At 45.9% G+C, this 26,105-nt stretch overlaps 1 protein-coding gene across 10 annotated transcripts in view; it reads left to right on the top strand.

The window, feature by feature from the left end:
• Positions 1-26,105, top strand: part of LOC115504775 (selectin P) — a 40,375-nt gene that overhangs the window by 3,245 nt on the left and 11,025 nt on the right. For 6 of the 10 annotated variants that reach the window (XM_030301914.1, XM_030301917.1, XM_030301915.1 and 3 more), the window contains exons 2-10: positions 6,613-6,703; positions 8,313-8,699; positions 10,926-11,033; positions 11,485-11,670; positions 12,408-12,593; positions 13,193-13,378; positions 14,859-15,044; positions 16,909-17,094; positions 20,775-20,960. In XM_030301914.1, the coding sequence (XP_030157774.1) occupies positions 6,613-6,703; positions 8,313-8,699; positions 10,926-11,033; positions 11,485-11,670; positions 12,408-12,593; positions 13,193-13,378; positions 14,859-15,044; positions 16,909-17,094; positions 20,775-20,960 (1,702 nt within the window). The remainder of the gene's footprint in view (positions 1-6,612; positions 6,704-8,312; positions 8,700-10,925; positions 11,034-11,484; positions 11,671-12,407; positions 12,594-13,192; positions 13,379-14,858; positions 15,045-16,908; positions 17,095-20,774; positions 20,961-26,105) is intronic. The other 4 variants (XM_030301918.1, XM_032591692.1, XM_030301919.1 and 1 more) reach the window with 2 other exon arrangements.

Below are 26,105 nucleotides of genomic sequence, written 5' to 3'. Positions count from 1 at the left end.
ATATGTTTTCACTCTTATGTGGATCCTGAGAAACTTAACAGAAGACCATGGGGGAGGGGAAGGAAAAGAAAAGTTGGAGAGGGAGGGAGCCAAACCATAAGAGACTCTTAAAGACTGAGAATAAACTGAGGGTTGATTGGAGGGTGGGTGATGGGCATTGAGGAGGGCACCTGTTGGGATGAGCACTGGGTGTTGTATGGAAACCAGTTTGACAATAAATTTCGTATTTTAAAAGAAAGAAAGAAAGAAAGAAAGAAAGAAAGAAAGAAAGAAAGAAAGAAACGAACTGGTAGATGACTTGAAAAAAAAAAAAAGAAAAGAAACTAGGCTGGAAGTCTGCAATCCAGGCCTGATGGTTCCACCTCTAACACTGGTTTCATTATTCCAAAGACTAGACCTCTTCCTTCGCCCCTGAGCACATTTGGCCCCTGGGATTCCGGAACCTCAACCCTTTGTGTGTAAATTTGGCTTCAAGTTCAGAGTGGCTTCAGTTAACCTCTAGGACCTGAGGAAAGAGGTTAAGAGTTAGCTGGTGGGGTATTTCCCATCAGATGGATCTCGGGGAGGAGAGCCTTTGATTGAGAACTGGCAGTTAAGTTGCACTGATGTTGGGAGAGATGTAGTGGGCTAGAGCAGGTCTGGATTCTCTGCCATTTTACACCTTAACCATCTTAGGTCTGTGGCTTCTATTTCTTCCTTCCATGACCTGTTTTTCAAAATGTCACTACGTGGTTCACACTCTCCTGGGCTGACCACTGGCTCTTAGAATATGTAACTTCAGAATTCTGTAAGCAGAGGCTTATTAATCAGATCCTCAGAAGTCAAAATGACCTACCACGCGATGGGCAACACTGAGAAAAAGACCCTGGACCTAACCCTAGAGAGTAGGCCGTGGTGGGTTCACGAATGGCATTTATTACATTGTCTGCTAGGTGTCTCGCTTCTCTGGCTGAAAAGCAAACAGAAATGTTACAAAGTCAAATACAAAATGATTCTTTTATGTTTGTAGGGATGTAGCTCAGCCAGGTTCCGATGGACTTTCAAAAATTAGGTATGCTGCTTTATTTTTAATGCTAGTATATCAACCTAAACAATGGTGATCGGTAGTCTAATGTAAACACGTGCTTTGATTCTTAGTGTTTATGTCCGGGGCTCCTTTCTGTCTTTATTTCTAACTTGCTGTTGGCTTGGAGACCTCTTTTTTCCACTGTGTTTCATGGTCTGCCTTTAAGCTGGGGCTACCAATATCCGTGCTATGCCACCACCACTCCCATCCAGAACCTGAGGGAAGTGTTGTGTCCATTGTAATGCCTTGTGAAACCTGGACTCTGCCACCAGCACCTTGCATAGTCCTGCCTCCCCAGCGACCCTCATATCTACCTCCCCACTTTGCATTCCCATTGACCCCAGCCCAAGCCCGTCCCCCATTTACTCCCACTGGGACTAGTACATTAGTCTCCTCTCTCCACAGCTCAGCCTCTCTACCTCTGAGTCATCAAAGCCACCATGGTTACGTGCACCTGTTCAGAACACTGACGGTTGGATCCCTTCTGCTGACATTTATGTCAGACCCACAAGATCGGGCCCCAACTCACCTTTCCAGTTGACCTCTGGGACCTCCCAGTTCTTCACACCAAATGACGACATCATTGCCTCTCTTAAAATTCACACCCCCCCGGCCTCTGACTCCTCTTTGCACTTAGAACCAAATCTCACCCCCCAGCTTTAGTTCCCAAAGCCCAGAGTGATCTGTGACCAGCTTCGTGTCATGCCCTTCTTGCTCATTCCATTCCAGCCACACTGATGGCTTCATGTTCTTTGAACTCTCCACACACACCTGGCTGCCACCCAAAGCCTTCACATTCGCTTTTCCTTCTGTCTTCAATGCTCTTCCTCCTGCTTCTCCCTGGATGGCTTCTTCTGGCCATTCTGCTCTCAGTTTCAACATCATCTCCTTGGAGAAGTCTGCCCTGAACTCCCTGCCTAAGGTGACCACAAGTCCCTGTATCACATAGCCTCACCTTATTTCCCCCGACTTCTCGCTAGCTTCCAGTTTTCACGTTTACTTGTCATGAACTGCCATGTATTTATTGGTGCTTCATTACCTGTCTTTCTCAATAGACCATACATTCCGTAAGACAGGAATGATGTCTGTTTTTACCATTTTAATGCCAGTGCCTAGAAGAGCGCCTGACACATTGTAGGCACTTGGCAAATCAGTAGTTACTGGAATAGACAAGGGGCCAGGAAGTGCCTGTCTTGGTGACCGGTGGGGAAGGATCGATCGTAGAGAAGGCTCCTTTCAAGAGAAGATGTTTGGACTTATAGAGCCAGGCACACATAGAAGGAAAGAGTGCTCTGGGCAATAAGAAGAACATTGGGCACATACAGTGCCTTCTGGAAACTACGAGATGTTTCATTACAAATGCATTGTAGAATTGGGGTTGGGGGGGGAGAGGCACAAATAAATTGAAAATTAATGGCAGGAGATGAGACTTGACAAATAGAGGCCACATTTTGAGGGGTCCTATATGTGTCATCTCGAGGAGTTTGTAGGTATTGCTCAAGGGGTAGGAACAGCCGATGGATTTTAGGTAGTGAAGTGATGCGGTCAGGTTTTTGTGTTAGAAACATCACTCTGACTTCATTATAGAGAAACAATGGAAGATGGGCAACTTGAGGATAAGAGACCAGTCAGATGATGTCCAGGAAGGAAAGGATGATGTGTGCACTAGCTCTGTAGCAGTAAGTGGAAATCCAGAGAACAACCAGGTATCAGGTCAGAAGGTAAAGCCAGTGGGATTTGATGACAGGTTCATGTGAAGGGTTTGGGCAAAGGAGAGAAATGTGCTTTCTCACCCCCAACATCTAAGAGCTGCTGCTATTTGATACCCTTCCCAGCTTTCCTGAAACACATGACCTAGGTTAACAATCCTTGATTCCCGCACTTCTCCACATATCCCTCTATCTTACCCACATGGCGTGAAGAGAGTGAGTCCTACTCATTTTTTCCCTCACGTGGGATGTGAACCATCATGCCCCTTGCTTCTCTCACACCCAAATAGAATGAGAAAAAGTGCCAAGATCATTTTTTTGCACCGATTTCTTATGCTCTTCTGCCTAATAATATACTTTCAAATGTGATACAACTACTGCTGTAGCCCTTAAATACTTAGGTCTAATGATCACATATTTTCCAACATTTTCCTACTCAGTACACCCTTCTGTCTTACTTTCAGTCATTTCTCTGCCATTGCTCTTTATTTGTTCATCCATTCATAAAATATTTATTAAGCAGTAAGCACCTGCTCTCTACTATAGCTGAGATTCAGACCTAAGGCAGAGCCCTTGCCCTTGAGAAGCCTCTGCCAGCATCCTCCTCCAGCTGGGCGATCATTTGTTTGCTTTGCACTTGGATGGCAGACATCACGCTCAAGAGGGAAGTCAGGGATGGAGATACAGTGTTGGGGCCGTTGGCAAAGAGATGACCAGAAGGTGACCTCAGGACAGCAGATGAGTGATAAGAGAATAGGGTCATGGAGGCCAGAACCCAGGGAAATCTCTATCTCTACAAGTGCCAGAAGAGGGTCGAAGTAGATTCAGAGGGAGACTCATCAAAATTGCTCAAGATGCAAGAGAAGAATCCAGAGAAGGAGCCACGGAAGCATTTTAAACAAAAGGAACTACTCAGCAGTATTTATTGCTGCAGAAAGGTCAAGGAAAATAACAAGGGCACATGTTCACTGGGTTTGGTAATTAGGGTTTCAGTGATAAAGGTAGCAAGGGCCATTTCACAAGCTGGAGTTTGGAGGAGGCCGGAGAGTAAAGGGAGGCAAGGAAGTTAAGGAAGCTGAACCAGAGGAAGGAGAGAAATCAGGTAGCATCGGGGCAGAAGGCAAAGGGTCCAGGGAGGGACTTTGTCAGTTCTGCTCTAAAAGTGCAAAGCCGTGGTCTACAATGCAGACAGGAGAACAGAATCCCTTTCCGCGGTATCATCTCTCCCGACTTTGTGCGCCACTCGCAATGCCGGCAGCTATGGGACTTCCGCTGGCATCCAGTACCCAAGCCAAGTGAGGGCAAGGGATAAACACTTTCTCCTTCCACTTTCTCCCTGCCCCTCTCTTCACCCCATGCTTGTAGTTCTTAGGAAAGGTAAAATTAAAGACAATCGCGGTGTGAAGTGGCTTTAATGAAGGTTTACGCAGGCACAGGATGTTATTCTAATGACCCAGTCTCAGACGGCTTCTTGGTGACTTCCAGTTTGAAGTGGGCTGCCAGAGAACATTAAAGATTAGCAGAGCGCATGGCCATTTCTCCTAGAGTCATTTCCTCTTGTTTCAACACTAAACAGGCTTAATAACACTAGGACATGGCCCTTAACTTTCCAGGATCTTAGATCTGAAGACGACACTGTAGAACAGGGGCAGGTGTGGAAGGCCTGCCCACCCCAAGGAAGGCTCAGAGGAAAACGACCACTCAAAGGCGTCATCCATTCTCCACATAAAACCCTTGTCAGTTTCCAGTGAGCCAAGGTGCTGCCTTACAGTTAACAGAGATTCGAACTTGCAGTCCATTAAACGTGGACAGACTTAGTGGATCTATGAGTCTTCTGAAACTGTCTAAAAACATTGCAACTGTGCATTTTTTTTTTTTTTAAGAATCCTGATGATAGCTTTTATCTGGCTTTCAAAGGAGTTCAAAAGTCCCGCAAGGGTAATCACTATGCTAACCCAACATCCATCCAGGTGAGCAAGCTTAGGCAAATCATCTTTACTCACTGAAACTCATCTCAAGTATTCACAGTCCAAAAGATCTGCTGCAGAATGCTGGAGAAATGCTTAACTGACCTGGCATTAATCTTTATGGCCTCCTTCGTCTCTCAAATAATCTGTGAGGAGTCATTCTTAATATTTAGTGATTTTTTAATGGAAAAATATGATCAAAGTAGGAGATGTGTAATGTATTTCCCTTTCTTACATGTTGTGCTTGATCAGAAGCACCTACCAAGTCCTCTAAAACCTTGAAATGTTTAAAACCATCTCTCTCTCTCTCTCTCTCTCTCTCTCTCTCTCTTTCTCTCAATTCTTTTTAAACCAAACCATATTTCAAAGTTTAAACAAAGAAGTTACGACATGAAACAGCTCTTTTAGGATAGTGGCCGGAGTTGGACACTGATAGGGAAGCAGGGGCCTCCCCACACACTTCCTTGAGCTTGCCCCAAAGCCAGAGAAACCCCTAGAAATGCTCTGCACAGGGAGAAAACCACTTCCAAAGGGCACAGGGAGAGCACCATTAGAGTGAAAATACTATACTTCTCTCTAGTCTACTGGAGGAGCCCAGCGCAAGGTCAAAGGTGAATATTGGGGTCCCCTTCATGCAGCCTACACTATTGTGCTCTTTAGCAGCAATGCTTCTGTTCCTTGTGCCTCTGAGAGAATTCTGGAAAATTGTGTAACCCCTTACACCTGTCTAAGTGGAAAGCTAATATTTTTCATCATCAGTTTTAAAATTAACAAGCGATGGGATTTCCAACACATTGTAAAGATTAGCCTTTTACAATAAGTAAATGTCCCATCATGTCTTTTATTCCAGTGGAATTAAATACTGTAGTGATATGATAGCCCTCATCACTTAAAAAAATATATAAGCGAGCTCCTAATAATAGGAAATTTTATATTATTCATCTTCTCTCCTCCTCCTCTACAAAGTTTTTACCTAATACAATACAACTTTAAGCTTGAAGTCTTTTCTTGATCACTAAATCTCACTTCTTTTACAAAAAAGGTAATAACAAATCCAAATTTAAAAGGTTCAACTTTTTGAAAGCATATGCGATTTTAGACTCACCAACGTTTAGTACTTTCATGTGCAGCATGAGGGAGTTGGCCAAGGTGAGTGTTCCCGGAACTTATTTGTCTCGAAACATTTTTTAAATGTTAACAGATTTCATGAAGTCCCCACAGAAGGGAGCCCATTAAATATAGTACTTGCTATTGATCCAAAGGGAATAGGATTATTATACATATTAATAAATATTAAATATATAGGTACCGTGCATATGTATTAAATATTGAACAGTACTGTGGACATAGGCCGCCATTGTAAAGCAAGGAGACAAGACATAGGTCAATAATACAGAGCAGACGGCATAGCCCAGCACCATTTGTCGATGCCCTGTGCATCAAAGTATAGGTCAGACATATCTGTGCAGATCGGGGAGTTTGCGTGCAACTTCCTATTATTTTGGGGTATGGCATAGTGGTTCTTAAAGGGAGATTATTGCATAATAATAATGACAATACTCTTCTTACACGAAAATTATAAAATGTTTCGTAAATGAAAAATCTTAGTTGCACAAAGTAGTTACTTGATAAGTATTTATCGATAAGTATTTATCAAATGAAAGAAGAAACAACTTCTGTCCTCAGCCTGGGTGCAGAGCAGGGCTCAGAGCAGAGCAGGGAGAAACAAGAAGGAAGCACAGCACTTGAACCTCCACCCTGCTGGAAACAAGGAGGATTAGAACTCAATACAATGATTACTAACAGGGATTTGGGGGGCCACATTGATTTCACATGGGTACTAAAAGGAAGTTTTCCTTTCTTGTTTCAGGCCAGCTGCCTAAAAGCCATCTGGAACTGGAGATTTCAGACGGTGATCTTCAGAACTGCGCAACTCCTTTGCTTCAGTGCCCTAATCTTTGGTAAACTTGGTGTTAACCTTTCGTCTAGGCCTGAGTAATGAGGGGAAGTTAAGGATGCTAGACAGTTGTTACAAGGAATGGGAAAACTGTTCCCGCCCAGACGCCTTGAAGAAAAATGCACCCAACACCATCATATTGGTGGAAAGGCTCTGGGACAAACCGAAATGGACATATCCAGGACCAATTAGCCACTGGGCACAGCAGGCCCTGGCCCACAGTACTGTCAGGGACCCACAAAAACGTCTTAGTATACCGTACTGATATGTATGTCTTTCTACTAATGCAATTATAAAATATAGGTTTTAGTATTTTATTACGGAGGAAGGAGCTTATGAAAGAAAAGTTGCCCAGAGTCCATGAAAGTCAATAACGCAGCCCTGGTGATGCCAAAATAAAGTCTTAGGGCAAAACAATGCAGTAGAGGTGTCAGTGGGGGAGGGACAAACATAAATGACCCTCGTTCGGGCAGCAGAGGACAGGGTTGAATAGGAACAAGACTCTATAAACAGGAAAAAGAGGCACTTCCAGGCCTGATTGCTTACATTGTACACCTCTTCGTGTGGGATCTGGCCTCTTCTGGCCCGGGTGAGCTCCCACTCACTGGCCACGATAACAACAGCTTTCATCAGAGTCCCCCTTACACTTTCAGAGGGCACAAACTTTATTGCTACTTGCTGCCACAGGCATTGCTTCAAACGGCTTGTTCTAAGCCCTATTTTGCCACGTGAGTGAGCAGAGATGGAGGGCGTAGCATAACTTATCAAAGAGGAACAGTCAAGAGCAGTGGAATGAGCGTCGGATCGCAGGCCAGGAGATCTGGTTTGCGACCTGCCTCTGCCACAAACACGTTGTGCTTCACTCAACAAGTATTTACTGAACACCTGTTAAGCACCATGCTCTGTGCTTGGTGTTAAGGACCCAGAGATAAAATTCACAATCTGGCCGGTGTGGACCGTGTCATATGAGGAGACGTTCCAACGCCCAGAGGGCGATACGGGAAGTGGAGGCAGAGACGTGCCTACCCGGGGAAGTCAAGGAAAGCAGGGGGAGGAAAGGTTTACCAGGCGTAAGTGGGGAGGGCAGCCAGACTAGCAGGGAGCATGTGCAAAGCACAGAAGTGGGAGTTCTGTTTTGCTAAGAAGGTAAATATGGCGGGTGATGAGGCTGGCCCAGCAGGTAGGCTCCGCATCATAAAGCATCTTATTTTCCACGAGAAGAGGTTGAACCTGTAGATATGAGGCAGCCACCAAGACATTCTGTGTGTCCTTTAAAAAGGACAAATTACTTACTATGTCTCTTCCATTTACCAAAGGAGACTAGATGCCTCATAAGGTCCCTTCCAACTCTGTTCTCTTATGATTCCAAATCTTTTAGCACCAAGCGTCCTCAGAACAGTACATTTTCTTTTTTTGACTTCACATATATATGTGTTTGGGTGAAAGATGGAAACCACTCTTCCTTCTTAAGACGACTAGATTAGACACAACATAGTCATATTTTAGCTCTTTGTCTTCCAGTCAGAAACCCATCTGACTTACACAGAAGCGTATTTATGCTCACGGACTCCCGGTGAAGGATGCTAACCTGGCACTCGCTCTCCTTTACTCAGAATTAATAAAGCAGAAAGAAGTGGCAGCATGGACCTATAATTACAGCACCAAAGCATATTCATGGAATTATTCCCGGATGTTCTGCCAGAAGCATTACACGGATTTAGTGGCCATCCAGAATAAAAAAGAGATCGCTTACCTCAATGATGTCGTGCCTTACTTCAACTCTTACTACTGGATTGGGATCCGAAGGATCAATGATAAATGGACCTGGGTGGGAACCAAAAAGGTCCTCACCAAAGAGGCCGAGAACTGGGCTGACAACGAGCCCAACAACAAGAAGAACAACCAGGACTGTGTGGAGATCTACATCAAGAGCGTGTCGGCCCCTGGCAAGTGGAACGATGAGCCCTGCTGGAAAAAGAAGCGGGCACTATGCTACACAGGTAGGAGCTTCTGTACTCTGAAGTTTATCTGTTTCAAAAAAAAAAAAAAGCCTTCCCTGGTTCACTAATAGAGCCACTGAGTCAATAACATCGAGTCACAAAGTCAGGTATGTGAAAACAAAGAATAAATGACAGTTGGAGTGCTTGGGTGGCTCAGTAGGTTAAGCGCCCTGATTTCTGCTCAGGTCATGATCTCACGGTTCGTGAGTTTGAGCCCTGCATCGGGCTGTACGCTGACAGCGGGGAGCCTACTTGGGATTCTCTCCCTCTGCTTCTCTCTCTCTCTCTCTTTCTCAAAATAAATAGATAAACTTAAAAAAAATTAATTAAAAGAAAAAACTACAATCATGCAGCATTAAGGAGCACCTTGAAGAATATAAGATCAGGAGTAGAGAAACCTGGGTTTTTCTGAAACTAGAAGGACATTTTACAATCATCGGATCCACCTTCCTCAGTGTATAACTGATTAAACAGATGCTCAGGAGTTTCTAGTCCCCTAAAATTTATATCCAGAGCTTTTCAGCACCACGGCGCCCTCATATAATGGGCAGTATACGTTGGAAGATAACTTGGCCCCTAGGAGACACAGCTATAACTGATAGCTATTGTACATCACTACGTTATTGTGATGTTATTAGTTCATGGGTTGTAAGCCTGTTTCGTATTAGTTTCATTTAGTCCTAGTGAGAACTTCATCAGTCAGGTCCTCTCATTTCATTGATGAGAGGAAGGTCCAGGCTATGAAGGAATCTGCTTACAGATTCCCTTCGACGGCAGCATGCATTCAGGTGTGCTGGTAGGGACCAGTGGCATGAGGGAAGGGAACTGACAGTGAAGAGACCCTGCAAGTATGTTTGCTTCTAGACAGAGTGAGCGGTTCCCGAGTAGGCAGACATGCATGGAAGCGTGGTCCTCCTGGGGTCATGCGCCTACACTGGAACTGGTTGCATCTCTCTGATGTGGCTTCTCCCACCCCCTGTAGCACATGAGATCATTCTGAGATCCATAGGAAGCTACGATCAGAACAAACCACGTGTGCTCCAAGAACATAGGGCATGGGTATCACGGCTGTAAGACATTGGTGGGGTCAAGGTGAATACGATGGAAGATGTGGACCAGACCTCTATCGCCTCCTGCATCTTCCCTTTACTCGGACCCTTCCCAGGGCCCCCGTGCAGCCCCACCAAACTTGCCGGCTGCCTCGGGAATGCCCTCTTGTAGAACCGGCACAACCTCTAGAATTCGAGCCTCTCAGAGTTGAGAGGGAATGTAGGTAGACATCATCTAGCACAAGCCTGAATGTGACATATGACTTCCCTCTTGTAATCAACCCTAAAGTGGCCCAATGTGTGCAGAGGAAACGCCACCAGAAAATATAGCCACAGGCCTTGCCCCCAGCTATGACCTCATCAGTGACAACATTCTCAGAACCCTCCATCGGGTGCATGATGCACACGCCCACAAAGAGTCTCTTGTAGGAAAGGAACCTCAGCCCTTCTCCACTGGGACTCACTGAGAAGGGTGTGGCTAGTCAGTAGTACTCTGCACTACCTAAGCCTGGCGTATTTAGGCCCGTGAAACATCTCTCCGTGGGATTGTTTGTCCTGTACCACGAGGAGGTCTTAAGCGTCTCATGTGGTTCCCCTGCCCCTCCACTGTGCGGCGCTGGGCACAGATTTGAAATCAACAAACAGTGGAAGGCTTTGGCCCTAACCCGGGGCAGGCTGGCCTCAGAGAAGTCACTTGCCTGAGGTCCTGTAATAGTAGGCAGCAGAGCCAGGACTCTGATGACATATGTGTGACCCCCCCCCCGCCCCCGCCACATCTGATGCCCAGCCTTTATGTTGTAATGCCCATCATAGGGGTTTCTGTAATAATACAACTCTATGCATATTCTTGGTTAAAAAGCCACAATCTATTTTGTAGCACATAGAGGAGTTTCTCTGTCTACACATCGATCAGTGGCTCTTTGTCTGTCTGGGCTACACAAAGCAATCCCTCCTTAGACAACAGCTTAAAATGGAAGCTATGCAATGCTCTGGTAGGCTCCCACAATGCCCTTTGCAGGGAACAGGCTGGCGCTCCAGAGGACACTGTAGTTTTGTGTTGCTTGGCTAGCTCAGTCTTATACCAAGAGGGGCTGAGTCTGTGGCTTGGAAAGGAATCTAACTTCTCTTCACACCTCCCGGGAATGCGTACCATACTGACCCTTTTGCATCCGTGCAGCGTCCTGCCAGGACATGTCCTGTAGCAAGCAAGGAGAGTGCATTGAGACCATCGGGAACTACACCTGCTCCTGCTTCCCTGGATTCTATGGACCAGAGTGTGAATATGGTGAGGGCGCTATTTTGTTGATATTATTGTGGCCTTTGGTCTTGTGCTGGAGGTGGTCCAGGAAGCAAATCATGTTGGAGACTCTCCAGGGGGTAAAGCTCATCCTGGTCCTCTCTGGGGTCAGTCGGTCAGCCCCACTCAAATTGTCCCAAGACACACCCTCTGGGTGAAACCTTTTATCTGTAGACCATTGGTTCAAAAAAGCCTACACGGTAAAAGGGAAGCAAAACAAAGGCTGATTTTGCTTGCTTGAAATAAAAACCACTGAAAGACTGATTATATCCCAAGATGTAGCCAATACAAAGGAACCAAGTGAAGATGACCAGGTTGGGTTAGACTAGGCCCAGAAAGACAGGATTAAGAGGGTCATACAAATAGTTCCAACGTCCAGCAAACCTGACGTTGTCTTTAAACCTGCAATGAAAAGAAAATTAATGTTTTGTCCCCACAGTCCAAGAGTGTGGGGAATTTGGTCTCCCCCAACATGTGCTGATGAACTGCAGCCACCCTCTCGGGAACTTCTCCTTCAATTCAGAGTGCAGCTTCCACTGCGCCGAAGGGTACGAATTGAATGGACCCAGCAAGCTGGAATGTTTGGCTTCTGGAATGTGGACAAATAACCCACCGCAATGTATAGGTATGTGGACCCTACTCTTTCCATCCTCGATGACGACTAGAAAATAAGGGGAAAATAAGCTTTCTCCATTAAAAAACACGAGAGATTGGGGTGCCTGGGTGGCTCAGTTGGTTGAGTGTCCAACTTCAGCTCAGGTCATCATCTTATGGTTCATGGATTCGAGCTCTATGTCCAGCTCTGTGCTGACAGCTCAGAGCTTGGAGCCTGCTTCGGATTCTGTGTCTCCCTCTCTCTCTGCCCCTCATGCTGTCTTTCTCTCTCTCTCTCTCTCTCTCAAGAAAAAAAAAACCTTAGAAAAATGTGAGAAATAATGAGCATCTACATTCGATGGGGAATTCTGATTTTTACTACTACCCGTCAATGAGAGTGACACTGATTTTGATTTTCATGATGTTTTGCATCTATAGAGTGAGGTGATCACCTTAACTCTTGATTCTCAGGCAAAAGCATCACAAAGGGACCTCTCTCCCTTTGCTAACTGCAAAGTGAACAGTATAATAATGAGGACTTAGGGGTTGAGTCTTATTAATTTGATACTTTGACCTTGCTTCTTTAAATGCAAAATGGGGATGTTTGGATCTTTCCAAATGGCTCCTGAAAGTACCATTGAACCAACCAGGTGTTTCACCTTGCCCATCACTTACGGAAGGTGCAGACGGCTGCTGGGGCATCCTAAGGTTTCACAGGTGCTGGGCATAACCCAAGGGCTCACACCTTTGCTCTGTGGTTGTTTGTAGCTGCCCAGTGCCCACCCCTGAAGACTCCTGAGCGAGGAAGCATGACGTGTCTTCCCTCTCCGGAAGCGCCCCAATACCGGTCCAGCTGCCACTTTGCTTGTGAAGAGGGATTTGCATTAGTCGGGCCGGAGGTGGTGCAGTGCACAGCCTCGGGGGTGTGGACAGCCTCACCCCCAGGGTGTGAAGGTGAGTTTCCGGTGGTTGGGGATATGCGATGTCTACCGTGCCAGTCCTTGCTGTGAGTACGGAGGACGGCGGGGGTCTATGGATAAGCTGGCCTGAATCACCACAACTTGACTCTCTTTGCCACCTGCCACTTAGTACATCAGGATGGGAAAAGAGGGCCAGGCTCCAGAAAAATCAAGAGGCTGATCTGACTACAAATAAATTTAAAAAGTCCTCCCTTGGCCCAAACTCAGAGCCCTCAAGCAGTTTTCAGAATGGCTCCATTCATAAATTTCACGCAAGAGGGAAAGGATGGCATCTACATCCTTCTAGTGTCTTCTAGATACTAGAAGACCTACCACAACAGGTTTATAGGGATAAAGGAATAGAGGACATTATAAAAACCTTGGAGGAGTCTTTTTTTTTTTTTTTTTAAGATTAAGGTCACCCTGTGGATGGATTGTCCAAGTCTGGACAAATCATCATTAGGGTCTCCTGACCCTTATAGATTCCTAGCTCTACCTGGATTTCCTGGAAGTTATATCATTACTTTCCAGCTGTGGGTCTGGGTTTTCTCCTTCCTTAGTATCTTTCTCTCTGTCCTTGGTTGTTCTCTCTAGTTGTGCGGTGTCCGCTCCTGGAAGCCCCTGGCAAAGGAACCATGGACTGTGTTCATCCCCTCACTGCCTTTGCATATGGCTCCAGCTGCAGATTTGAGTGTGAACCTGGCTATCAAGTGAGAGGCTGGGCCACTCTCCGCTGCATTGGCTCTGGCCAGTGGACCGCACCCTTGCCAGCCTGTGAGGGTAGGATTTTCCTTTAGTAGCCCTCTTCCACCCAGAAAGGGGCCATGGCACAGTGGAAAGGCTCAGGGTAGCCTCCTTCAGGTTCTGACATTGGAACAGGTTGTTCAGCCTCCAGGAGGCATGGTTTTCTCATCCATGAAATGAGCTAAGGTGCTTTTGTGAGAATGAAATATATAAAAAGCACACAGTTAAACAGCACGTAGAAAGTAGCTAGCATTAGACTGGGCATTCAATCAACCTTCATTTCTGCCTCGTTTTTTCCCTTTCTGCCTCACTGGCAATACAAGCTGTGGGACAATGTCCTCTACTTGAGAGGAAGCCAGAATGGTGGCTATTAGGACAAAGAGGGGGATTCCCCATTAGCGTTTGGAGGTGACTTTGACAAAGGAGCGAGGCGCGCTGCGTCCACAGGGGCCGTGATGCAACCCTAGACGGTTACACAACAGCACAAAGCTGAATTCTGTGCAGTTGCCTCCTGCCCTCAGCTTCTGAGGCAGAAAGGGTGAATAGGGGAGCAGGAAATTGAAGATTGGATTAGTGAGTGCCCAGGAGATGGAGATCACAAGCCCAACTCTGCTACCGTCCGGATACAAGACGTCAGGGAAGTAACTCATTCCTGAACCTTCCTTTTCTCATCTGTAAAGAGAGAAGCTCTGGAGGATCTTTGGTTCTTTGATGCTCCGATTCTGTAACAACCAGAGGTCTAAGCCCAGGGTGTGATGGTGGTCTTCACACTCTGAAAAAAACCCAGGAATAGCCTGGAAATGAAATGCTTTATCAAGGAAGCACATGAGGAAACTGGTCTGTATCAGAGCTAAGGCCACTCAGGGCTCAATTCTGTGCAGGAACTGTCCTTGGCCTGCACTCGCCTGGCAATTGAAGTCTGACGACGCTGACATCCTGTGTTTCAGAGATATGGCCCACTCAGGACCATTTTATAAACCTAGCTAATAGGATGTCAACAATAAGCCATGTTATTTCAGCTTTTTCCTTAAACGTCCAGCCTGTTATATATCTCCTCCTGCCTGATCCAGTTCTGCAAATCTCATCAGTAAATATTTGAAGAGTACCTTTGAGGTACCAAACATGGCCAGGCTGTGGGACGCAACTAGGAACGGCTAAGCCCAGCCTCAGGGAGACTGTGGTCCAAGGGCAGGACCACAGCAGTCTCCGCACAGTGCAGGGGCTGTGGGGAGCACACTAGGGGAGTCCCTACCCCTGAGCTGCTGGGAGGGGGGCAGTCAGGGAAGGCTTCCTAGGGACAGTGAAGTCTAAGCTGCGATCAAAGGGCAGGTGAGTGACCCAGGCAAAGAGGGCACGGGAAGGTGTCCCAGGCAGTTTCCCTTTTGGAAAAGGGAGGATTCAGGGTTCTGAACGTACTGATAATATGGGTAGGAAGACGCATCGCTTGAGTGGCTCTTGTGAGAGAGAACTGAGCCCTTCCGTGACCCAGTTTCAGACGACAACTTTTTCCATTTAGCCATTGCCTGTGAGCCACTGGAGAGTCCGGTTCATGGAAGCACGGATTGCTCCCCACTCTCGGGACCGCTTCCATACAATACCAGCTGTAGCTTCCATTGTGCTGATGGCTTCAGGCTGAAAGGAGCTGACACGGCCCAGTGTACTGACTTGGGACGGTGGACAGCGCCCGCCCCGGTCTGTGAAGGTAATGTGACATCGGCACGTTCTTTCTGTGTCTCTCAGCTTATTATGCAGTTAGCAGTCATTGATTTATTCCTCAGACGTTCACTAAGAACCACCCGGACCTTTGTGCTGGCCCCAGGGACGAAACGGTGAGCAAAACACCCGTTCGTTACAGCATATTGGAACTCAAGGTGAAGGTTTCACTGATTGAAACCCGCCGAGTGGGTTGGCATGAAGACGATGGGACTGGGAGGAAGGAATGATGCGTGAGGAACAACGTAGAAGAGTAAGGGGCAGGGCATTTAGTCTAGTTCTGTCATTCCCCGGCAACAAGGTTTTGGTCTCTCAGAAGTTCAGTGTCTTCTGTAGAGCGGGAGTATTATTATCTGCCTCACCTACGTGCCTCATTACTGTTGTGAATGAATGTGGGTAAAAAGCAAGCTTGAAATTGCTATGAGTTGAGGGTGCCTCGGTGGCTCAGTTGGTTAAGCATCCAATTCTTGGTTTTGGCTCAGGTCACGATCTCACGGTTCGCAAGTTCGAGCCCTGTGTGGGGCTCTGTGCTGACAGCGCGGAGCCTGCTTGGGATTCTCTTTCTCCCTTTCTCTCCGGCACGACCCAGCTCATGCGCTCTCTCTCTCTCCCTCTCTCTCTCAAAATAAATAAATTCACTTTAAAAACTCCTGTGAGTTTTACAAATGTATGTAAAATGATAATAATGTTACCTTATAAATTTTATGTCTGTGATTTGATTTTACAAAGTGACCTTCTTTCAGTAGTTCATGTTTTCAATATTTTGCTCTTATAGGAGAACAAAGACACAGGGAAGTCATTAGGATTATTTTTACGAGGGGTACCCCACACAGAAGTCAGGTCCCAGAAGTGCAATGTTGGCATTTCACGTTGCTATTTACTGGGATCTTTGGGCAATTGATGTGAATCCCCTGCATCTGTGCTGACAGCACAGAGCCCGACGTGGGGCTCGAACTCACAAACTGCAAGGTCATGACCTGAGGTGAGGTCAGATGCTTAACCGACTGGGCCACTGGGTGCCCCCGTGGATTGATTTCTTGCTATTCATTTTGATTACATACTTAGCATAGACTCATGGGTCCAAAAGTATGAGGTTTAAAAAATTATTCCTGCATATTGCCAAAATGCTTACGATGCCTCAGAATTTTCTTCATAAAATCCTTCAAGTGCCATTGTGCCATTTCTCATCCTCCGGTTTAAACATGCCCCGTTCAGAAATCCCTGTTCTTATAAGGGAAGGGAAACAAAAGTCATATAAAAACAGGGAGGGGGACAAAACAGAAGAGACTCAGAAATAGGGAGAACAAAGTGAAGGTTACTGGAGGGGTTGTGGGGGGGGGGGGGTGGGCTAAATGGGCCAGGGGCACTAAGGAATCTCCTCCCGAAATCATTGTTGTACTCTATCCTAACTAATTTGGATGTAAGTTTTGAAAAATCAATTTTTTTTAAATTAAAAAAATTTTAAATTAAATTCATTTTAGGGGCGCCTGGGTGGCGCAGTCGGTTAAGCGTCCAACTTCAGCCAGGTCACGATCTCGCGGTCCGTGAGTTCGAGCCCCGCGTCGGGCTCTGGGCTGATGGCTCGGAGCCTGGAGCCTGTTTCCGATTCTGTGTCTCCCTCTCTCTCTGCCCCTCCCCCGTTCATGCTCTGTCTCTCTCTGTCCCAAAAATAAATAAACGTTGAAAAAAAAATTCATTTTAAATTAAATTAAATTCATAAATTAATTTTAATTTAATTAAAATTAAAAAAAAAAAGAAATCCCTGCTCTTGGCGCTAGACGGGATTAGGGGTCAAAATGAACGAGAGCTTGTGTGATCCCCTCTCCTCACTCCCTTACTTCCTCACCTCTCAGCGCTGCGGTGTCAGGATCTTCCGGCTCCAGACCAGGCCCAGGTGAACTGCTCCCACCCGTTTGGAACCTTTCGGTACCAATCCACCTGCAGCTTCTCCTGTGACGAGGGCTTACTCCTGGTGGGAGCAGGCGAGCTGCGGTGCTTGGGTACAGGGACCTGGAGTGCTCCTCCCCCACAATGCCAGGGTAAGCTGAGTTCTCTCCAGCGTCTGGGAAATCCAGGGTAGGCTGCGTTTTAAAAGGCTGTATTTTCGCGGCGGTGACCGTCTAGGGGCCAGAAGCTTGAAATGGACCGGAAAATTAAGAAACACTCTTCATCTTGTGACCCAGTGATCCCAAATGCGGGGCCAGGCAGGTGACACCAGTGGCGGGGTGTCTGGTAATCGGAGCTAGGGAATGGCCCCTGTGCACTCCTTACCAGGACCTTTACTAGGACCTGGAAGTTTCTATCAGGAACCAGGTAGACTGTTCTCACGTGGCTGAAAACAGTGCCTAGAAAGGCCAGAAGGAAAAAAAAATAGCTTCAGGATGGCTGTACCAAGGCTGACCCAGCACTCTGCTCCTGGGAACCATGGAGTATGACCTCTGGGTATAACAGTGCAGTAGGAGAGGCAGGATCTACAGGTGCTGCAGATATCCTCCAAGATCTGCGTAGGAATGGAGAAATAGACCCAGGGTAAAGTGAAGAGTGATGTAGAGAGGAAGCAATTAACCTATAAATGCAAGATTACAGGATCCTCAGTAGAGACAACATGCATATTCAGCCTCAGCACGTATATCCACATTGTATGGAGCTGAAAAGAAAGCCAGGGTAGTCTGCCAATATTTTAAGAACCAGAACTGTCTCTGGTCATTTGTGTTTGCCAACTGAAGAACAGATAGAGGCTTTTCATACCCCTCGTGCCTTTTTCCACTCAGTGCATCCAGTTTTTCAGGCTTATGGCAATTGCTTTTACGAAGCAGGGTTTTCATTTATAAAAGCTACGGAAAAGTGAGAAATAAAGAAACACACACAAAACAATCGTCTTAAATACTCCCAGCCTGAGATAGGCATGGTTGGCATTCTTGTATGACTGCTTCCAAAATTTTCCCCACTCATTTTTCCCTCTATGCAATTAGTAGTTTCGTGATGCAGATTCAATTTTAATAATAAAGTCAAATAGGGATGATACTAGATAATTCTGCATCGTTTGCCTTTGCCTGTCACTTTGCACAGGCTTTCAACATCTGAGTGAAAGCAGGCAGATGTGTGTTTTTAATGAAGAGGAAACCACTTGCTGTTCAGGTCACACTCAAGTGCACACACAGACACACACACACACACACACACCACAGCTAAGTTAGGACAACAGTGAATGAATGAATGAATGAATGAACTCAGCAGAGTTGGATGTCCTGCACTTCTAGGCATCAGAGAGCAGGCAAGCCACTGGTACTGGGGTTGAATACACCTTCCAGCAGGGTCTGGAAAGACCAGAGTAAGGCTTGTGATTTCGCCTTCTCGGCTTTAATCCTGGCTACATTGCAGACTGGATACATTCCAAAGTCCATGGAACGTTGGGGAAGAACTTGGAGTCCCCTAAGAGGGTTATCACAGGGATTAGAACTCTTCCATAGAATTCTATCACAGTAATCCGAATTACAGTTCGTTGCCTCACATTGTCCTGCCTGTGTTTCACGGCAACGAGGTTGACACTCACCACAGCTTCCTGTGACCTCCCAGTTCCCTTCTGCTTTTACTTCTTTGTTTACTCCGACTGAACTTTCTCCTATTATTGCCGGGTGAGATCAAGTGAAATACCTGAATGTGGGCTGGGCAGGAAGGCACCACGAGGCTTGCAATCCACTGGCTGATGTAAGACTTATGAGAGAGTGTTATCAGGCAGTTTCCCTTTTCAGTGTCCCCTTTGCCCTGTTGCCTTCTGACATGCACCCCAGCTATCAGCAGGCACGGCCACAAAAGCTGGACACGGACTCCAGGTCATCGAGACCCTCCTTTGTGTCCTTACAGTCTTCTTGTCTCCTCTCCTCTCTACCACCCCACACACATACACACTGAACACAGAAAGACGTTTCAGGTGGCAGAAAATGCCTAGATCTTTGGGAAAGTCGATCAGACCGAGGAGAATGTACCTGGAGAGAGGAAGAGGTGAAGGGAAGAGAAAGGTATAAAAACTGCACCTGGAACCTCAGGCAGTTCAAAGTCAGCGGCTGGAGAATGGCCTCAGGTTCAGCCCTGCTGTCACTGACTATGGTTCTGTCAAAGCAAACAGTGAAAAAGAAACACCCTAAACCATACGTTTTCTCAGTCTTCATTTTTAAATGTCACCACGTTGAATCTGGACTTTATAATTTCATTAGTTGGCAACTATTAACATTTACACACAGAGTGTTTTTGCTTTTGTAAAAATTTTGGAAGGTATGTAATGCTATTCTCATTTTCTTTTTTGAATTATTTTATTTTATTATTTCATTTCATTTCATTTCATTTCATTTTATTTTATTTTATTTTATTTTATTTTATTTTATTTTATTTTATTTTATTTTATTTTATATTTGGGAGGGGCAGACAGAGAATCCCAAGGAGGCTCCGCTTAGCACAGAGCCGCACACAGGGCTCAATCCCGTAACTGCGAGATCATGACCTGAGCTGATGTCAAGAGTTGGATGCTCAACCGACTGAGCCACCCAGGTGCCCCTATTCTCCACATTTTTAAAGCGAAGAGATTGAGGCTCAGAGAGGTTAAGTGACTTGCCTAAAGTCACAGAGCATGATCTCCAACCCAAGCAAATGCCCTGGAGCCTCAAACTCTATATGCATAAACTACGGTAAAGAGCCATGAGATCTAATTTACCTTTCTTTGTAGGTGAACATGTACAGTCACTGGGGCTGGTCCCTGTAGGATGACATTGGTGGAAAGAGCTTTTGCAGGTGGCCAGTTGTATTATGTGCCTACCACATGTCAATGACTTAAAAAATATTTTCAAACTTAATTTTTACATATGATTTAACTAGCTTATTATTTTATAACTGAGGAGACCTACAAGGCAAGGAGTATTATGTTTCCCATTTCATAGATGAAGCAACTGAGGTTCAGAAAAGTCTAGAGACACATTGCTAATAAGTAACAGAGCCAGGGTTTAGACCCGGATTCTTTATACTCCTTGGTTGGGGAAAGTAGATTTTGTGGGAGGAGAAAGTATTTTACTTTGTTTTCCTACTTCCAGTCATTTGTCATTGTTTTCTGGCAAGGTCACTAGGTCCCTTTCTGAAGGTGTCAGGGAAGCAGCCACTTCCACTCCTGTGCGGGGACAACTGAAATGAGCTGTGTCACTATCTTCCCAAAGCACCAGTTCCTTTTCAAATGACCTTGAGGGACTCCTGGGTGGCTCAATCAGTTCAGCATCTGACTTTGGCTCAGGTCATGATCTCACAGTTCATGAGTTCAAGCCCGATGAGAGGACATCCGGCTCTGTGCTGACAACTCAGAGCCTGGAGCCTACTTCTTCAGATCCTGTGTCTCCCTCTCTCTCTGCTCCTCTCCCACTCATGCTTGGTCTCTCTCTCAAAAATAAATAACATTAAAAACAACAACAGCTTTAAAATGACCTCTAAAGCTCCCTGTGGGTGAAGGTTCCAGAATGACAATCAACTGTCAGTCGCTATTTTATACAACCACGACCTCTACCTGGTGCCACGACCTCTACCTGGTGATAAAGTGGCATGAAATTCAAACGATCATTTCTAACCGAATGCTGCCCCTGTGGATTCAGCACGCGCATGCACACACACACGCACGCACACGCTGATGTCAGGTTGCCGTGTTCTAAAATGATCCTTCTCTCCTGTACCATGTTCTGGGTAGCCTTTACCTGCACACCTCTGCTAAGCCCTCTGAATGGAACAATGACCTGTGTCCAGCCTCTTGGAGATTCCAGTTATAAGTCCAGATGCCAATTCACCTGTGATGAAGGATTCTCTTTATCTGGACCAGAAATATTGGATTGTTTTCCATCTGGACATTGGACAGGTCCCCCACCAACATGTGAAGGTAGGATCGTGGGTGTGTCCTTTCTTACGGCTTCTCGGATAATATTATAGAATGAAGAATCACCAGGGATTCATGTAAAACTGTTCTTAAGCTAAAGGAAACACACTCTCCACAGAGCATTGGTAATCTCTGTCTCTCTCTCTTTGAATATTCTTCTAACTTAAAACATTGCACAGTTTTATAAAGCATTTTAATTGTCATCATGACACTTGATGTTTACCACCGTTCTGAAATATAACGAGGAAAGGCAGTATCCTCTCCATTTTCCGGAGGAGAAGCAGAGGCTCAGAGAGGTTAAGTAACTCGCCGAAAGTCACAGGTTCACAAGTGATGAAGTTCAGCTATGTCCCTGGGACTTTTACTTCCTTATCAAGTCTTTTTCTGCGGACTTAATTTATTCCTCCATGCACCATCCGTGAGCACTGCTAACGCCTAGGCACCGAGCTTATGCAAGGATGCGGATGATTTCGTCCTGGCCCCTTGAGGATCTCAGTCTACTCGCGCGCCTCTCTCCTGGCTCTGCCTCCATGTGGATTACGAGGTCCTTGAGGACAGGAACCGTGCCTTCTTCATCTTCGTGTCCCTGCAGCAATTAGAATCAAAGTGGCTGTGTGACAAATGCCGCTCAGCTGAAGCTTATCATTGACTGGTTACATTTGCTCAAGCACAAGCCCTATTGCCAGTGGATTGGAGGAGCTGGATCCTATCTATCTTTGTCTCCCCCAAAACATCTGGCTACGAGTTCCTAGCATATAGTGTGCTCTAAAATAGGAGTTTGCTGAAGTAATTAATTCATAGCTCGCATTTATTTTCCAAAGGCACCAGTGGCCCAAGTTATTGTTCAGTGTGCTCAGTCATAATAAGACCAGCACTAATAGCCGATGTTTATTGCTTGCGTAATAAGTAGCAGCTATTTCACAGGCAGGATCTCATTCAATCCACGTGACAACCTTGAACATGGTTATTGTGATCCCCATTTTAATGTTTATTTTTGAGAGGCAGAGAGAGACAGAGCGTGAGTGGGGCAGGGACAGAGAGGGAGACACAGAATCCAAAGCGGGCTCCAGGCTCTGAACTGTCAGCACAGAGCCCGACGCGGGGCTTGAACCCACGAACTGTGAGATCGTGACCTGAGCCGAAGTCAGACGCTTATCCTACTGAGCCACCCAGACGCCCCACGATCCCCATTTTAAAGAAGAGGAAACAGAGACTTTGAGAGGATCCACACACAGCAGGCAAAGGCCAAGTAGCTGGGCAGTATGGAGCTGGACTCCAACCCAGGTCTCACCTGATTAAAGGGCTGGTGTTTTCACCACTACCCTGCACTGCCACCCTGTGGCAGCATTCTGAAGTCCCTTGTCAGTCTCCTAAGGGCGCTCTTTTCCACTGGCCAGGTTGCCACTCTAAGGGTTGAAATTGACTTCAGAGATGGCAGTGCCTGGTGATCAGACAAGAGAGAATGTTGATAGAAATCTATTAGTTATATGGAAAAAAAAAAGCTAAAATATCGTTTATTCCTTCTTGTGGAATGAATGCTAGATTAATACCCAAAGAACTGTATCGCTCTTCCCCAAAGTCCTGAGCCATAAAAGTCCCATCACACCGTGGGCTTCAGTTTTCTGGATTCCAAAAGGAGAGGAGTGGACGCAATCATGTCTGAGGTCTCTCTTGTGGTCAAGAATTCTGGGGTTAAAGGCGTAGAATGCTGCCATCTGCTGTCAGAACGCTATACTACAGGCACCTGAGGAATCTAGACCATTTACAGGGGATTAACACTAAGGGTTTGTGCTTCCTCACTTGGTTTTCATTTGCTCATCCACTTATTCCATTGACATTTACCGTGAGTTCTGTTTTCCCACATTCTGTGGTAAGGCTAATGAATAAAAAAACGCCTAAGAACTATCTCACTAAAATTTGAAATCATACATGCAACCACTATGGTTGTTATAACTCTATTCTCTGAAGCCCGTCCCCCCCCCCATACACACACCTTGCCAGCCCCCTGTCCTCCACGAGGGGAGGCATTTGCCCCCCACCATGCAGACCAGCCCCACCTGGGGCCTAGAACCAGTCCTGACCACGGACAGCAGCCTTAGCCAACAGCAGGCCTCCGATTCCTCAGCCTTGTCAGAGCCTGATCTTGAGCTCTGGTTTTTGGGCCTGTGTTTCCACCCCACTCTCCAAATGCATTCTCTAGATGTGGGCAAAGAGTCCCTCTTTTTTTCTTACGTGCCTGAACCCGTAAAGTTTTAACCCTTCAACATTGACCCCGGAACCCCGATTTTTGCACAGTTTTGCAGCATCCTAGGTTGTATCAGAGGGGTGTGGTGTGAGGGCCACCAAGTTAGCAAGGCCAGTGTGGCAGTGGAGCGTTCGGTCTCTCACGTCAGAGTGCAGTGAGAGATTTCCTTCTTGAGTGGTTCCGCAGACATTTCCTTTTGAGTTAGAACACCAGTTCCTGGCCTTCTGGGACTTGGGCGCTGCCTGATATCCCACTCTCCTCGCTGCCTTAGTCCTCTGGGACCCAGAGTCCTTTCCGGAATTGCTTACATCTGGTTGCTATGACCCTCAGGTCCCCAACTGTCAGGGCACTATCTTGATTCGGACCACGGCTCTCCTCATCACTTTGACATTGACGCTCTGGAGACCATGTTTGGACACTGGACCCAACTCCTAATCATCAGCCTCCCCCTAGTGGGGAAAGGAGGTCCTTGTTCCAAGTCCCAGTCCCAGCTCTGCCCTTTCGGCCATGTCCCTGCTCACCCAAGTCCTATAATATAGCACACAAGTACCCTCTAAGCTCTGGCCTGGCTTGCGTCTCTGTTTTTCTCTCCCCTCCTCCAACATTTCTCTGACTCCATGGGGGTTCCAAGTGTTCATTTCGAAACTTGGAGTCTAGAACAGCCAACTTGGTTAAACTTATTATTTACACTGTATCTTCGTTCCAAAAGTTTCCTGACAGAAACGATATCTAACTCAAAAGAGATAATACTAAGAAACAGAGAAGAATTAACTAAATCTGTCTAAAATAATACAAACCAGTATGCTGTCAGTTGACGACAGAATGCCAGTGGACCCGACAATTTATGCATTGACGTGCAATCACATACGCTTACTTCATGGGTTACAGGAAGATATCCGTGAAGGTGGTTGTGGTAGACAGAGCTGTCTCAGAAGTCCATGAAGATAGAGCACTAATCATGTGATAAAAGCAATCCTTATCTGTTTTCTATTCTTCTTGTAATCACTCAGGTTTGGGGACAGTTTTACAGGAGGCTTAAGAATAGGACTATTTTTTCAAGTTACCCAAGAGGTCATTCTTTGGTAAAAATCTCTTCCTCTACGTCTGCCTTCAGCTCTTCCACAGATGTAGTTCGGCCATGTTTGCCGGGAGCCCATGATATTCCAGATGGGAGTTAGACTTCCCATGTACCTCATCAAGGCTGCCTTAGGCAGGAAAACCTACTTCCGCACTTGATTCAAAGTCAAATCCTTAAATTTATTTAGAGGCCTTTGTTTGGGCGAAGTTAATTCTTACCTAAGAGGGTTCAGAGACTTTCCCATACAAAACAAAAACAAAAACAAAAAACAAACCAAAAAAACCACACACACACACACACACACACACACAAACACACACAAACCTATATCGACAATCTTGGCAGAACAAGACTGACAAAACGCAGACCAAAGCAAGAGCCCCAAGTGGATTTGATGCTGCGGCAATTCTCTTTGTGTACTGAAAGTCACTTGAATCAATTTTTTAAAACAGTCACTTCTCTTCAGACCACCTAAAAACACTTGTTAGAATGCATCCAAATTAAATTGTGCTCATGGGCTTTTTTGTTCATTTGACAAACGTTTCTGGAGCCCCTAAGATGTGCCAGACCCTGTCCCGTGGATGCGGTGTTGAAAAGATGACAAGGTCCCTGCTCTCCTGCCGCTGACATTGTGCATTTCCTGGGGTTTGAGAATGAAATCCCAAGAGTCTGAAAAAGTTGTTTTAGTGAAAATGTTCACAGATGATTTAATGTCTGTGACGTACACCAATAGATTTTTTAAATTTTTTGTAATGTTTATTTTTGAGAGAGAGAGAGAGAGAGAGAGAGAGAGACAGAGTGTGAGTGGGGGAGGGGCGGAGAGAAAGAGGGAGACACAGAATCCCAAGCAGGCTTCCGGCTCTGAGCTGTTAGCACAGAGCCCGACGTGGGGCTCAAACCCACAGGCCACGAGATCATGACCTGAGTGAAAGTTGGACGCTTAACCCATGAGTCACCCAGGCGCCCCACCAATAGATATATTTAATAAATGTTTGGTAAATGAAATTGACCTGCCAACATACATTTGTTAATTACTCAAAACTCTGAGCATTCTAAACTGAGATTCAGTGTGTTACTTCAGTTATTTGAGTGGACTCAGGCCAGGAGGATCCACAATCTTTTGGCGGATAGCCTGTCACCGGAAAACACGTGGGGTGATATGGAAAGGCCAGAAATACCACATTCCCATGAAGTAATTACCTAGGACTTCAAGAGGTTTTATTTTCTTTTGTTTTTAAGGCAAAAGTGCTAAGCAAAATGAGCCTGACTGACCGAGGCACTGCTTTCAGAAAGCTTGGATTTAAAGAAAGAGTAGGGGCGCCTGGGTGTCTTGGTGAAGCGTCCAACTCTTGATTTCAGCTTCAGGTCATGATCTCACAGTTCACGAGTTCGAGCCCCACTGTCAGTGCGGAGCCCGCTTGGGATTCTCTCCCTCCCCTCTCTCTGCCCCTCCCTTGCATGCTCACTCACTCTCTCTCTCTCAATAAATGAACAAATAAGTAAATGAAAAGAATAGTCACTCAGTTTGTCAAATATTTGATAATAAATAATAGTCTTATGTCAGAATGTAATGGAGAAAAAGACATGATCCTAACAGAAATATATAACTGCAATATTGTAAAATGATTTTGAAGGAAATGGTTATTAAATTAAAAATCCCTGTATTCATCCACTTGGCAAACGATTGCCGAACACTAGCTCTTGAGCCCCTGAAGCGTGAGCTGTGAAAGACACAAAGTCTTATGGCTCTTGGGTTTCAGAAGCGTTCCATCCAGTAGGTGAGGGGAGACGTGGCATGTGGTAAGACAACATAGGAGTTCAGACG

This window comes from Lynx canadensis, chromosome F1 (genome assembly GCF_007474595.2).
Source record: "Lynx canadensis isolate LIC74 chromosome F1, mLynCan4.pri.v2, whole genome shotgun sequence".
Classification (NCBI taxonomy): Eukaryota; Metazoa; Chordata; class Mammalia; order Carnivora; family Felidae; genus Lynx; species Lynx canadensis.
This window is presented reverse-complemented; position numbering and strand designations above follow the sequence as displayed.